The sequence below is a fragment of the Triturus cristatus genome, chromosome 4_1, assembly GCF_964204655.1.
Source record: "Triturus cristatus chromosome 4_1, aTriCri1.1, whole genome shotgun sequence".
In the NCBI taxonomy this organism is placed as follows: Eukaryota; Metazoa; Chordata; class Amphibia; order Caudata; family Salamandridae; genus Triturus; species Triturus cristatus.
The window spans coordinates 555,494,983-555,511,245 of NC_140585.1; the positions used below are offsets into that span (position 1 = coordinate 555,494,983).

Sequence of the window (16,263 nt, forward strand, 5' to 3'; positions counted from 1 at the left end):
AATAAAAGCAATTGAGTGCTTTGGGTTTCTAATGGCTGGTAGAAGCCCGGAGCATCAACATTCCAATGTTTAACAAAAGCCTCACAAAGCCCAAGAGGATTTCAACCCCATCAGGCTCCGTGAGGCCTTTTATTTTACAAATTGGATTATTCTGCCCTCTATGGGTAGAATGTTCTAAGACTTTAGAGCCCTGTGTAGCAGGCTCTACCAGCCATTAAAGGCCTGCTCCCTTGTTACGGAGCTGGCCTTCAATGGCCTGTAGAAGGCTATATAAGGTCACACACCTGGCTACTTTTGTTGGTGAAGATGTTCTCAATGGGTTCTGAAATAGCTAACTGGTTAAGTGCATTATTTTGGGTCTCAGCAAATGGGTCCGTGGTTACAGCTGTGCAACCCAGCCATTAGGACTTTTTTGCTCTTATAAGAGCCGCTCTCTGCTTAAGAATACTAAAGAGGTAAATGAATCAACGGGTCATCAGACCAATTTACTGTGCGAGGAGCCCAATCACATACATCACTATTACAATCTAAAATCAAAATGAGATTATTCATTTGGAACACTGGTTACATCTCAAATCATTGAAAAAAAATTCAAAACCATTAGCTCAATGACTGAGCATCTCTCTGATTATTAAAAGTACCCATTAACAGCAGCTGCTCTTCACAAAATGATTGAACCTTGAAGACAAATCGGGCATCACCCCCACGAGGGAGGTACTTTACCCCAAACATAATGAAAACCAACTCCAGCCAAACATTTGACTGCAGATGTTCACTTGCGGAAAACGTTGGTATCCGGAGACAACTAAATTAGCCAATTCCCTTAAAACTGAATATCACTGAGGTGAAAAAAAGCACAGTCACACTCCAGGGTGTGAGTACAAGACAAAGGATTAGAAAAGTGTCCCCTTGCATTGAAAGACGATCAAAAGCTCCTTTCTTCACCATTGCAGCAACATCATGTCGAATCAAACCATTATCCGATGGAAAAGCAATGGAGTGACAGAAGGAAACTCTACTAATGTATGGAATATTCTGAACCAACTCTAGGACCTCAGGTTCATGGATTTTTGGAACCCAATCATGAACATATAATGCAGAGATACCCTTACTTTTAAACTGGGAGAAAAGAAATGGCTTACATGGGGAGGGTAGTCCCGGAGACAAAGCTTTGTAATAGCCTGGGTGAAATTGTATTTACACTGGTGAAATGACTCATTACTCCCTTTTCTTTAACAAAACGTGCATCCCCAATGAAAAAGTCTTGCGAATTCCCAGCAAAGGCCAATTCAAGTAGAACATTTCTCACCTAAAGACATTTTAAATTCGAACTAGCCTCCCGCTGGTGTAAGTCCGATTGGCCGCACTCTGCTCGTCCTACCAGCGTGTTACCCCAAGGCATTGTGGTCCATGAAGTAGCGTCGGCGAATACGCCTGTGCCAAAGTTTTAAGTGAAAGTAAGTGTCGCGTTTGCCATCCCTGGACACGTGTTTCGAGGTAGTTGCCTCTCATCAGCAGGGAGTAGGTATATGTGTGGGGTTGCCGCGTAGACTGCCAAAAAAGTATTCTCAGGTAAAGTACCACTCATGGCGCGCAGGTGCTGATCCATGGGCTCGTCAGTCCCACCGGCTCAAGGGAGCCTGAATACAAACAAAAGTCCGATTGGCCGCACTCTGCTCGTCCTACCAGCGTGTTACCCCAAGGCATTGTGGTCAATGAAGTAGCGTCGGCGAATACGCCTGTGCCAAAGTTTTAAGTGAAAGTAAGTGTCGCGTTAGCCATCCCTGGACACATGTTTCGAGGTAGTTGCCTCTCGTCAGCAGGGAGTAGGTATATGTGTGGGGTTGCCGCGTAGACTGCCAAAAAAGTATTCTCAGGTAAAGTACCACTCATGGCACGCAGGTGCTGATCCATGGGCTCGTCAGCCCCACCGGCTCAAGGGAGCCTGAATACAAACAAAAGTCCGATTGGCTGCACTCTGCTCGTCCTACCAGCGTGTTACCCCAAGGCATTGTTGTCCATCAAGTAGCGTCGGCGAATACGCCTGTGCCAAAGTTTTAAGTGAAAGTAAGTGTCGCGTTAGCCATCCCTGGACACGTGTTTCGAGGTAGTTGCCTCTCGTCAGCAGGGAGTAGGTATATGTGTGGGGTTGCTGCGTAGACTGCCAAAAAAGTATTCTCAGGTAAAGTACCACTCATGGTGCGCAGGTGCTGATCCATGGGCTCGTCAGCCCCACCGGCTCAAGGGAGCCTGAATACAAACAAAAGTCCGATTGGCCGCACTCTGCGCGTCCTAACAGCGTGTTACCCCAAGGCATTGTGGTCCATGAAGTAGCGTCGGCGAATACGCCTGTGACAAAGTTTTAAGTGAAAGTAAGTGTCGCGTTAGCCATCCCTGGACACATGTTTCGAGGTAGTTGCCTCTCGTCAGCAGGGAGTTGGTATATGTGTGGGGTTGCCGCGTAGACTGCCAAAAAAGTATTCTCAGGTAAAGTACCACTCATGGCGCGCAGGTGCTGATCCATGGGCTCGTCAGCCCCACCGGCTCAAGGGAGCCTGAATACAAACAAAAGTCCGATTGGCCGCACTCTGCTCGTCCTACCAGCGTGTTACCCCAATAGCCTCCCGCTGGTATTCAGCGAGACTTCCTAAAACAAGGTGCACACTCCGGTTAAAAAAAAAGAAAGAAAGCGACGTGAGACGCCGGCAAATCACGTTTCGTTATGAAAACATCATTTCAGAAACTTTATTTATAATTTAATGAAATTTTCCTAAAAAGCTACACGATTTCGTCCAGATTTACTTTTGCATCAAAATCTAAAACACGTCCTATGTCACTATCAGGAGTTGACCATAATGATACGCTCATGTGTTTGTTCGTATGGCCTCTTTAGCCGAAGATTTTGAACAGAGGTGACAATGTCAGTTAGTCAATAACACTTTTGTACAAATGTTTTTCACGAAAAATGGCGCCAAAAATAACACGTTTTTCAAAAGAAATTCTCATCTTTTCCAAGCAAGTCAAGTTGAACTTTAATCAAACATGTTATTTAATGTTTGTGTTAATATTTTATATGTGATTTATAGGGTGTACATATTAAGAACATTTGGGAGGCTGAAACTGCCTGTCTGTAATGAAGACGATATGCATCAAAAATGTGTGTGCGAGAGTGCCCCTGTCGCCCTCAAACTCCAGGATGAGTGTCGCTCCCGAACCCAGACACTTTACCAGGGGCCTTCTCTCCTCTGAACAGTGGAGCAAAGAACTGCGTGATGATAAACACAAGTTCACTCAGAAGAGACCAAAAATGATGCTACAGTGCAAAAGGCAGTAAAAGTTAAATCAGGATTTCTTCCACGGAAAACAGACAGCTCACTAATGTTCAGCAATCAGTGGAGTCTGTGCCTTATTTTACGGCATTTAGGTGTCAATTACATTTTTGACAGGAAAGCAAACTACATGGTGCAGGTTTCTAATCCATTCATATCTATTTCTTGGCGCTCCAAAGAAATTGTGCTAATCTTAAAAAGAATAAATAAAATGCTTTAGTAAGCTCCTTTTAAAAACAATTCGACATTGGCTCCATTGTGTAATGAGGTACGCGGTAGACATAAAAAAAACATTATTGGTTAAATAAGGCTGAGGGCTCTGCACCATGTGAGTCAGTTCTTAGCTCTGACCAGCAGATGTGAATTTCGGGAAATGTCATGGATCCCTTTTAAGTGGGTAAGACTGTGTTCCTGTCTGAAGGAGAGGCGGCAGAAAATCCCTTTGATGCTAGGGAGGTTCCCCTGCCATTCCCTGGCCCATGTATTTATTTTTGAGTTTTATACAGCGCTAGCAAGACCCGAGGGTGTCATAGTTCACTGGAAGGGCGGCCCCCCACAGGTTAACCAGTAGTTAGTGGGCAGCATCCCTCTTTGTGACCATGTTTAGAGTTCTCCTGACAATTGATGGGTGTGAATTTATGCTCACTGTCTGCACCCAATACACTTGAAGTGATCTTTGGGCCCAGGCAGCTGGAATCGTCATTCATGTTGTTGTCATCCCAGATGTTTATCTTCTATCTTGGGCTGCTGTCTGACGCTCACTGACTGAGCTGAAGAGTTTACCTGGGACTTTTTTATGTCCTATAAATATAACTTATTTTGTATAATATACACTATTAAAAAAATAAAATGGAAAGTAAAAGCCCTGGTAAAGAAAGAACAAGCTTTGGCATAGCCAATAGGTCTCGCCTTTGGAACCTTATTCCATTTAGTTATACAGTACAATATCCTTGGTGCTACAACATCAACTGTTGCATGTCTAAACACTTATAAGGTCCCAAAGGCGAGACCTATTGGCTATGCAAATGCTTGTTTTTTAAGCTTTCTAAAAATGAGAGGCTGGCCCTTGTGTGCACTGCCCTTGTGTGCACTGACCCTCGTCACCATCCCTCTACCCACTTTACGCCTCTCACGTTTAGTGGCTAGGCATAAAATATTTTTAAGTAGGTTAAAACAAGTTGGCAATTAAAGTCTGTAAATCAGTACATTAACTCCTAAAGAGGGGCAGCTTAGAAGGGTGAATATATGTAGCACTTCACCATCTTCCACGCTTAAACACACAAATGAAAGGAGAGCTTTAGGAAGGTTTCTTTCACACCCACCAGCAACAAACGTCTTGCGAATCCTCTGCCATGGACCACCACCGCCCCACCCCCACAAAAGACTGAAAAAAACCTTGAATTATTTGATTTTTTTGGGTAATCCATGATTTGATGCGTCTCCCCATGGAATCACAATCAAACTAAGTTTTGAAAGCGAGAGATGGTGCGACCCAGTGCTTTCTTTAGCTGCTTATAAACAAGCGACCCTGGTCACAACACAGAAGTGAACCCCTCAGAGGTGACTCTTAGCACCCGCAAACCTACTGCAAGACAATATGCGGTCTGTAGCCCTGCAGCTCTTAGGGTGCTTGGTGCATGTAGCTCTCACACCAGTGCAAGCTTTATTTATTTTCAGCTGCACCCTGAAAGGACCCCGCCAGTATCAGGCACTGTATGGATAAAAGCAGAGCACACCAAGAATGGTGAATGTTCGAGTTATGCAGGACCTACCCTGATGTAATGTGGCCTGGGCCCTCGCACCTGAAAACAGGATTCAAAGCGCTCTACCGTTGCAGCCCTCAGGATGGTGTGTGATTTAGTTATTTACAGACCATCCCAACCCTGAAATCATATACAATATGTTCCCTGACCAGTACATCTTCTAAGGCAGTCAGTGCGGCTCTACTGGAGAATACATTGGTCATTTACAGGCCCATACCGAAACGATAGCGATTCCTTTCAGGCATTGCACTGGTAAAAGCAGGTAAGTCCCAGCCGGGGATGTGCTTCGTTTATTCAAGACCTACACTGCCAGGATGCACAGCCTGCTCCCATTTTAAAGGCAGTGTGGAGGTATTCCAATGCAGTTCTCAGGAACGGAAACATTTTGATTTGTTTCCCCGCCCTCGGTGGTCAAATCTCTGAAGTACGGTGAGTGACGAGGCAAAAGCAAAATGACACCCTCTTCTCCTTGACTAATTAACCACATGTAACCTGTCAATAGCGAGTCTTCTGCAGGCCCCTGGCAGCACTGTTTACTATGCGCATCCATCTCCCAGCTGGGAAATCAGCGTGGTGATGAGCTGAAAAAAAACAGTTTTAAACAACGCGGCCGCGAAAGTTAAAGAGTACTCATGCATGCGCCGAGAGCAGGGACACGCAGCGTTTACCTTGCGGGAGCGAGCGCGGTAATTGCCAACACATGGCACCGCCGCTCGCTCCCGCAAGCTAATCGCCAAACGTGCACGCGTTGCAATGCAAAGCGTGCACGTTTTTGGCCCAAAAAGCCGATCGATTTAAAGAGGTCTCTTCTTAGCAGCGCATGCGCACTGCGTAGGCGAGAATTAAAAATTGGTCCACCAACCCTACCACTGAAGTGTGCTTCTTTTTTAAGCAGATGTGCTAGTTTGATCAGCTAGAATGCTGTCAATCACAATGAAAGACACAAAGTGGCTTGAGTGGGATAATCTGCTGGCCTAGTGTATGCTGTGGTGGGTGGAAGCAAAATTTGAATGACAGTTGAACAGACCAATGTATAATGAGGACTGACCCAAAGCCCCTCGTGTTTTGTGTTTTGGGACTTTGTTGATGAAGTTATGGACTGGAGCCACTTCCATGTGAAGAAGCACCTGTTGTGAAAAGTGTTGCGTGCAAAAAGGGGTGGCATTTGTGGCAAAATGTTATTGAGAGTGCCAGAACCGTCGCAAAGCTAAGCAGGAGGTGCCCCTTTGATACTGGATCAGCAATGCTACAATGATAACTATTGTAACTGTGGTAAATATTTCATTACCGGTACTATTTTTTTATGCGGTAAAGTCTAGTAAGAATAACTCAGTAAATATAAGAGGCAGAATCCGTGGTATTAGAGGTTCTAAAAGGCTTTATTCCTTACAAAGGAATTACAGTTCGAACTGTAGGCTTCAAATTCCATCACCACGAAGGTTCAGGAAGGGAAGGCAATACATTATTGACAAGTAATGATATTTATATGAAAAGTATTACATTAAGACAGATGCAAGAGGCGTAACAGCTGATAATACAGATAATGATACACATACGTAATGAAAAAAGGCGTAAACATAGGCGTAACTAAATACGTCATTAAACATGATGTCACAAGTGGGTGGATCCATAAGAGAATCCTGCAATGTCAGCAGAAAATACTTGGCAGAGATGCGCGCGCAGCCGCATGACGTGTGATTGACGTGCAACTAGAGGGTGACATTTAGCTCTACATGTGGAGACAGAAGTCTGGGGGGTCATGTCAACCTAATCCCAAATCATATCTAATATCTTATGTTTAAAGAACTGTATTATCCAAAAGGAAAGGTCTCTCGGACGGAATCTATTCTATACTGACTGTTAGTGTGTGTACAAGCGTCTAAATGTCTACATGAGATGCGAGGGGGCAGGAATCTTCCATGGTAACAGGGGCTATGAATTACTTGCATGAGGACAGTGAGGCCTGGCCCTTTGCACGGTAGCTGGAAGAATGTTTACCTAAACTACTAGACAGGAATGCATCGGATGAGGAGCGGAGCAGATAATCTTGAAGGTGAAATACAGTTTTTGGCAGGCAACAGGCTGGATCAGGCACCGTTAGCCGCGCAGGGAGTAGGACAAAGTTCATGGATACAGATGCAGGCTCGGACTGGAGCTTTCAGAGGCAGAAGGCAGGAAAAGGCTTGATGGCAGAATTCAGGGCCTACTCGCCTGAATCTGTAAAATGTGGAAAGTGAACCACATAAAGTCGGTGGCCTTTCATACTTAGGAATGGAATATCTGACCCATTCATGGCGGATCTGAAAGAGGACATGTTGACGGTGGACGCACATGTATTTGCGTCTTCATAACTGGAACTGGAGGGAACATACATGTACTTATAGCCCGCACATGGAGCCGTTGGGGTCTACGATAGGGGACATAACTGATCACAAAATTCATATTTCCTCATTCCCTCCTTGTCCCCTACGGACCCTCAGGAGATTTCGATCTTCATCAATCCATCGATCTGTTCATATAGCATCATTTGTTCTTCTTTCTTCTTCCGGGATCTTGAACGAAAACTTGGATGCGGGATACACGATGTGGCACACAGACCACAAATCGCTGGCCCACATTGTAGACATAAGCAGCAACTGAATAGTATGAGAAAGCCAATACCTAGGAAGGATAGGATCCTCCATCCCCAGGCTGACAACACGCTCCAGAACCAACCGGACCAAGTCCAGGTGCCTGGACTCTGGTGTATCTGGCTTATAATCTTATGAAGGCGAGTTATGGCTTTATATACTGACGGCGAGTTTTCTGGTATGAAAACACAGCAACTTGATCCGATGACCCTACAAGCTCCGCCCCTATCGGCCAGGATGACGTCAAGGACAAGACGATTTTGAAGCACAACAATCCGCATAGCAGACTGCTCTTCTGTTAAATTGCCTAAGGCGGAAGTAGTCTCGTTTACTACTGCTTCAAGGGTTCTAGTTAATCTACGTATCAGCTTACTATTAGTGACTGTACCTATATAGGGAAAGAAACCTTTATTGAAATCTGTGTATTGTTCCCATGCCGTTTCAGTGTAATCGACAATCGGGAGATCTCTCTGCTGTCTATTGTGTACTAAATGGGTATTTCTGTGATAATCAGGAGGGGCTAGGAAAACAGGTGGCAGAAGGAATGCTATGTAACAGGTACCATCCCAATCTAGAGGTAGACGTATATATGCGGTCTGGCCACATATGAAGTAGGAATGACGGGAAGCTCTAAATGTAGACTTGCCTTGATCACTGAATTTTATTACAGTGGTGCATTTACTATGGCCCATGTGTATGGAACCATTCTTTCTTACACATAATTCCCCTTTAACTGGGAATACTGACATAACGGATAAGATTGGCGTAGCTTCGGATTCAACATTCAGAATCAGGAGGTTAAGTGTAAAATTACCTAATCCATATACTTCATTTTCTAGATCAGTTCCTGTTCTTTTGGGAAGTCCCTCCTTGTTAGGGTAGCAGACTTTAAGCAAAACTAGGTTCAGGTTTCCCCATACCCAGTTGTCTTGATAAACTACGGGATTTGAATCTAGGGAATTAATCAAACTAAACCATGCTCCACAGGAGCCATTGTGTGTGAACGGATACGGAAAGAGGGGCAAAACTCCCTTATAGTTCTGATAGGGAGGGAGTCGGCCACATATCCAACAATTTGTAGCATTGCTGGTCTGATGGGAATGATGTAACATACTAATGAAAGTGTTGTTGCGCAGCGCAAATCTATAGGACAACTCATGCGGAGGTAATTCGCTAAAAGAATGTTCTGCGGTAACATTGTAAGCATGCTTAGAAATAGGGTAATACATATGTAACAATACACTAGAAATGATGATCAAAAGACTTAGAAAAAACAAAATTAATAATGTAACTGTGCAGTGACTACGAAGCGATTTACAGTACGCATGTTTTTTAAGCTTTATCTGTCTATTTCTCTCTCTATTTCGGTCTAGAGGATACATGTCAGAGACAAATTCAACCGATTCACCTTGGAGAGGACTTAAACAATCAAATTGTCTGACTTGCTAGACCTTAATTTCAGTTTATAGAGTTCATTTTTTGTCTGCTCAACCAAGGGGAGCTTTGAGTCTGTCTGTGAGGGAATACAGGGCTGAGTGTTCACATCGGACGGTAGTCCATAAAATTTCTTGATATGACTCGAGTGCAACCACCCTTTACGTCCTTCAACCTTCACGGCTGTCCTTGTTGTCAGCAAGACGAGTTTGGGCGATTTCCACCTGGGCTCCAACTGGGTCTTCCGGTCGAAGTTCCTCACAAGAACCAGATCACCTGGAACCACGTCATGGGGCTTCACCTCAGTGTTATCGGGAAAAGCTGCAGCTACCTGTGAACGACAAGATTGTAGTGCAGACATCAAGGAAGCCAGGTAGTCTGTCAGCATATTACAGTCAACATCAGTGATTTTGCGAGGTATAGGCGTCCCCCACATATTTGGTGGTCTACCGAAGATCACCTCGTACGGGGATAGCCCTGTTCGAGAATGTGCTACCATTCTCATGTAAAAGAGCGCAACTGGTAAGGCTACTATCCAATCGACACCTTTTTCTCTACATATTTTGGACAATCTAATTTTCAGAGTTTGATTATGACGTTCCACAAGACCTGCTGCCTCGGGATGTCGAACACAGTGGAATTTCCATTGGTAACCTAACAGAAGTGAAACGTGTTTCATTAGTTCAGATGAGAATGGCTGGCCGTTATCTGAGTACACGACACGTGGTAAACCGAATCGTGGGAAGAATTCTCGAACTAGCTGTTTGGCAGTAGTCGGGGCAGTGTAATCTGAAACCGGGTAGGCTTCTGTCCAACGGGAAAGAGCACAGACAACTACGAGAACATATTTGAATCCTCGACATCGTTCCATCTGGATATAATCCATCTGGAGGACTTCAAAAGCATGATCGGGAGGTTGAAATCCACCCTGCTCTACGGGGATGCTTTTACCTGGATTAAACTGACAACATATCATACAGGTACGTACTTTCTGTTTGGCTGCTGCTCGCAAGTGTTTGTTGAACCAAATGTGTTGAATACTGTCTAGCATAGCTTTTTCTCCTAGGTGCGCTGGACTATGTATTGTGTTAATGATGACTTGAACCATGGAGTCGGGAAGAAACCATATAGATTTTTCCTTCGTCATCCATCCTTGATCCGTTTGGATCCCTCCTAATTCAGTCCATTTCTTTATTTCTTCTGGTGTAGCATGTGTCTGTATGTCAATTACATCAAGGGCGGGATCCTTAACTGTCATGCAATGTGTTGGTGTCGGAACTATTGTCTTTGTCGTGTCAGTTGTATGGGTCTGATTCTGAGCAGTCTGTTTAGCTGTTCTGTCAGCTAGGTCATTACCCTGAGAAATGATATCGGTAACTTTTGTATGGGCTTTGCATTTCATAATCGATATTGCAATAGGTAGATGAATCGCGTCTAATAGGGCTTGAATGAGGGGTCCGTGTTGGATGTGGGCACCGTGAGAAGTTAAATAACCTCTCTCTCGCCACAGTACGCCGAAGTCATGGACGACTCCGAATGCATAACGTGAATCTGTGTATATGTTGACTTTCTTATTTTTGGCTTGAATACAGGCTTGTGTCAGAGCGATGAGCTCTGCTGCTTGAGCTGACAAAGTGTTAATACAATTCGTTTCAATGACTTCAGTGTCTGTTGTGACTGCGTAAGCGGCCACTAACTCTCCTGTACTTGTTCTCATACATGAACCATCTACATACAATGTCAGGTCTGGATCTGATAAAGGGATGTCTGTCAAGTCTTGTCTGGGTTTCGTCGTGATGGTGATGACTTCAATACAATCATGTGCTAATGGATCTGTTCCGTTTACTGGCAAAAGTGTGGCAGGATTTAACGTATTACAACGTCTGATTTCTATATGTGGCTGAAACAATGTTAATTCATAACCGGTGAGTCTTGCTATAGTCAAGTGTTGTGTTTGTGTGCGGTTCAAGAGAACCTCTACTGCGTGTGGTACTTGTACTGTCAATTGATGTCCTAATTCTATGGCATCGCTTTGTCTGATTGCTAAAGCTGTTGCTGCCACTGATTTCAGGCACGCAGGAAGAGCCTGAGCTACTGGATCTAATGTACTAGAGAAATAAGCACATGGTTTGTGTGATCCTGCTTGTTCCTGAGTGAGTACTGACAAGGCAGTACCTTCGCGTTCTGTAACAAAGAGTGTAAAAGGCTTACTGTAACATGGTGTTGCTAAAACAGGTGCTTGGCATAAAGCTTTCTTTAAGCTTTCAAAGGCATGTGTATGTTCTTGAGTCCAAGGGAGGACAGTCGATGTGGCTGCCTCCTGTGTTGTCAACTGGATGAGTGGTTTTGCTAGAAATGCATATTGAGGGATCCACTGCCTACAGTATGAAGTGAGACCTATAAAAGCCCGCACCTCCTTTTGTGTCTTTGGTGGTGACATGTTAGCAATTAACTGGATGCGATCGGGTGTAAGCTGTCTTCCCTCCTTGGACAGCGAGTGCCCAAGGTAAACAACTTGCTGGACACAGAATTGCAGCTTAGAAGGGGACACCTTGTGCCCCTTGTCGGCCAGAAATCTTAAAACCGTCAGTGAAGCTTTTTCACATTCAAGATCGCTTCGGGCGATGATCAGCAGATCATCGACATATTGAAGCAAGGCAGTGTTAACTGGCATGTGGATACTGTCAAGTTCTCGTTTCAGTGCTTGGCTATAGATGCTGGGGCTTTCTGTAAATCCTTGAGATGCGCGTGTGAATTTAAAACTTCGTCCATTCCAACTGAATCCGAACAAATATTGACTTTCCGGATCTATTGGGACGCTAAAGATTGAGATCAATTACAGTGAAGAACGTTGCTTCTGAGTCAATAGCTGTTAGTAATGAAGAGATATCTGGGACCACAGGGTATTGTGGTACAATACATTTATTTAATTCGCGCAGATCAATAACTAATCGATATACTGGTGATGCTTTTGGATCCGTTCTTTTAAGAATCGGAATTATCGGGGAATTACATACATTGGAGTCGGTTTCTACAACCACTCCTTGTGCAATGAGCTCGTCAATGATTTGCAGCAAAGCCACAACAGCATCTGGTGGTAACTTGTATTGTCGCATTCGTGGTAGTACTACTCCTGTTTTTAGTGTGACTCGATATGGTGTAATGTTCATGCAACCAACATCAGTTGGGCCTTGTGCCCATAGATGTGTAGGTAAATTCTGCAGCCGGTGATCCATGTCTCTGGACACGTAGTGACCTTTGAAATCACGTAAAAATAATCGTACTCCTTCCGGAGAACAACATATTATAGCTCCTAGAGCTTTCAATGTTTTTATACCTAACAAGTTTTCTGGACATGATTTAGTAAGCAATAAATCTGTCGTTCGTGTCAATGGACCAACCGTAAGTGGAAGAGGTTGCGTTACTTCATTAATGATAGGCTTTCCTGAGAATCCAAGGGAAATATTCTGTGAGCCTGAGAGGGGTGCCCCTGGAACTTCACTGCGTCGTATAGTTGTTCTGCTTGCCCCTGTATCAAGCAAAAACTTTCTGTCTTCCCCTAATAGTTCACTATGTACATAAGGTCCCTCTTGATCTACAGGAACCTCGATAAGGGGTAAGCCAACTTCCCTCTCTAGGCTATTTCATGTGTATCGCTGATAATCGGGATAGTCATTTTGTGCATACTGGTACATCTGTTGCGTTGTTGCTTGTGTGGCAGCAATAGGCTGCGCTTGTGGTGGTGCTACGGTCTGTTGTAGAGCTGCCTGTTGCGGAGCTAGTTGTTGCGGAGCTGACCTAGGTTGTGCATGCTGAGGGATTTGTTGTTGATTCTGATCCTGTCTAGGTGGACGTGGTCTTTCCTGTGTTCTACCCGTGGCGATATTATGTTTCAGAACTGGACAATCGTGTATATAATGACCGTGTTGCTTACAATAGTTGCATGTCCCTTTCGTCGGACCTGCGGAATCACCTTTTTTATGACCATCAGCTGGAACTGACTGGGCAACAAGCATTTTCATTTTCGTATCTTTCATACGTCTTTGTTCATGTTCTTGTTCTTCTCTAATTCTATTGTGGTGATATTGTAACATCTGTAACATCTGTGACGGGGTGTTACCTTGCCAGGTACTCTCAAATTTCAATACTCTATTCTTAACTTGCGGCAGGGAATTTTCAACTAATTTTGTCACAAACAGATGTGGATATGACTCGCTACTTGCTTTTATGCCACTATTGATACCAAAACATTTTTCAAATCGGGAATAGAAATCACTAGTGTCTTCATCTTGCTTTTGTTTACAGGCTGAGATTGCACCCCAGTCCTCCTTTTTCGTAGTTAATAAACGTGGCAGTACCTGTACTAGTAATCCTGGTAGTGCTGTAGTCTTTTCCCCAAGCCCTGATCCTGCAGCTCGGGCCTTTTCTTCGTTTTCTAATGCTGTCCAATCTATCTTTTGGTCTCCCACCTCCCATTCCTTTTCTTTGAGTTTCTCGTAAACACCGGCAGGCATTAACACTTTCAATATTTTCATAATGTCGGGGTAGGTATACTCTCCCATGAGCAACATGTCTTTTATCTCACGGTGGAAACCTGCTGGATCCTTGTCATGGCTGGGTACTACTTTCTTCATTTCTAATAATTCAATTTTAGTTATAGGCGTGTACACAAACACGCGTGTAAAGTTATTATCTTCACCTCTGATTGGGTGTACTTCGCGTAACGGATTCTGTCTATCTATGTGATACATTTTTCTTCGCTTAGTGGGATTTGGAACGTGTTCTGGGTATGTGGAAACTATATACTGGTTTCGAAATTCTAGAATTTCTTTAATCAAATCAGTACCTGACCCTCTCCATTTATCCGTGAGTAGTTCTATCAATATGTCAGGTAAGGGTCCAGGATCGGAGTGTTGGCTTTTATATAATATAAGGAGGTGTTGAATCATGTATATACTAGCTAAACGCTGTTCGTCTGGGGCAAGATTCAGAAACGTGTGTGCTAGTGCATCATCACTGTATTTGCTGGGACTGTCAGCCCATTGTACTGCTGACCTGGCTAATTCTTGTTCATCCATGGAATCGAGCATATGGTACCCCCTTCGATCTCGGAGTAATTTATCAGCGGCTTGGAATAGGTGTTCAGGGGACCTTGTATTTAACATAGGGGCTTGAAAATGTCTGTTACATTCTGGACGTATCGGACGTATCGGATCATTAAAGCCTTTAGTATTATTATGGGGTCTTCCTCTACCTACGTAAGCTATCGTATCTAATTGTTCTGATTCTTGCTCCTCCTCTCCCTCTGATTCAATTCTGTCTGCTTCTCGTCTTTCTTTATGTATTCGTTCTACTTCTTTGTGGATTTTTCGGCACATAACTACTATGCATGACTGTTTATCATGTTTCTCGTCTGATATGTTCTGACCCCATTTGGCAAGTTTTTGCATGGTATCATGATCTGCCTCAGGCCTGTCTTGGTTCCTGATCACGCAGTTTATGAAAAAACGTAGTAGTTGTCTTTGTACATCCACTTTCTGGTATTCCATAGCTTCGTTAATACTTTCTGGGCCTCGCCCTGTTTGGACAAAGTGATATATATTGTCTAGGTGTTCAACCATTCCTGGTATCGTCATTAAATACAATGTAGCTCGTCGTATACGTAGTGATGATAGTAGCAATCTGTCCTGTTTACCTGGCACTGGATCGTATCTACAATCCACAAGATGTTCTTTAAACATGTCGGATGTCGCTAGTTGGGGTGTACGTTGGAGTGCTAAATCTCTAAGGGTCTGTTTATTTCGCGGCGGTGTGGCAAACATGTCTGTCGTACCTCCTGTAGCACCATCTGAGGTGCTGGGCAAGAAAGGATTCGTTGGACGTAAGATAGAAATTGTAGATGCGGGAAAAACGGTAGAAATGGACGGACCTGTGGGAATGGGCGTAGGAGTTTGTTGTTGCGGGGATACAGACGGATGATCTTGGCGTTGAGCACCATCGGTGGGCGGTGCGTGTGGCGGAGCATTAGCATATTCAGGAGCTACATCATCTAAATAGGAAGAAAGGAAAATATCTTTTGCTGTTTTGGGATGTGCTTTTATCGGGAGCAATGGGGGTGTCAAGTTTTTCGGTATTTCCGGGGTGACCTGAGGTAACCCTTCGGCCAAAAGAGGATACATACCATTCATAAGAGTGTTTCGTTGTCTGTCTACTTGTTCTGCTTTTACTCGGGTACCTTCCTCTATTAATAAATTTTCTCGGGTTTTATTCGAATTCTCCCTACCTTTCTCTTCTTGTCTGAGCGCTTTTTCTGTACGTCTATATGATTCTTTACGCCATAATTCAATGGCATCTTTCTGTGACTGTCTGGCTTTCTTTTTCCATAATTCTTCTTCTACTCTCATGATGCAATCTGCATCCCAGGTCCCCGCTGCAGGCCACCTCTGACTTTCTGGCAACTCTTTGGTGTAGTCCACCCATAAATCAAGAAATAACACGGCATCTAGGCCATGCTTATGATACATAAAGTATCCTGGAGTGTCCCTAGGTGGAATGGGAACAGCTTCTTCGAGTACCCCTTTTCTGGTTTTGATCTGTCTTAGTTTTGAAAAGAGCGGCATTTTTAGACCTTATTACTTGAACACACTTAATACAATAAACACAATAATGAACAATCATTCACACCACAATATGTAGAACGTATTAAAACATTTAACATTTAATGAACGATGATAATTAATAGAAAACTAGTTACTGACATAATACTGACACTAAATAATACTGAATTATATGCAAGACATACTAGATATACTGCTAAACAGTACAGATACACTGCTAAAACAGTGCAGACCGGATTTGTGTACCCAAACCCGTCTTGACCGGCACAACCTATGTGCACGTTTAAATGCCTCCCCGGCAATGGTACTCACCGGGTAGCGCGGAACGGAAGGCCTCGGAACTGGACTGAAACTGGACCGGACTGGACTCGACTCGACTGGACTCGGAACTTCGGAACCTGGTGGGCCTCTGTATACCTCGGATCTTGCTCTCTCAGCTAGGCTCTGGTCGGGATACTTCGCACTTCTCACCGCCTCGTCTGGGTGTTGA

The 16,263-nt window shown here is 44.0% G+C and overlaps 2 protein-coding genes across 2 annotated transcripts in view; one reads left to right on the forward strand and one right to left on the reverse strand.

Moving 5' to 3' along the window:
• Positions 1-16,263, forward strand: part of CAMK1D (calcium/calmodulin dependent protein kinase ID) — a 1,392,645-nt gene that overhangs the window by 1,171,460 nt on the left and 204,922 nt on the right. The gene's annotated exons all lie outside the window — the stretch shown is intronic.
• The window catches only part of LOC146855220 (uncharacterized), a 36,778-nt gene continuing 23,699 nt past the window's right edge, over positions 3,185-16,263 (reverse strand). The window contains exon 5 of the mRNA XM_085650314.1: positions 3,185-3,313. Within this exon, the coding sequence (XP_085506440.1) occupies positions 3,185-3,313 (129 nt within the window). The remainder of the gene's footprint in view (positions 3,314-16,263) is intronic.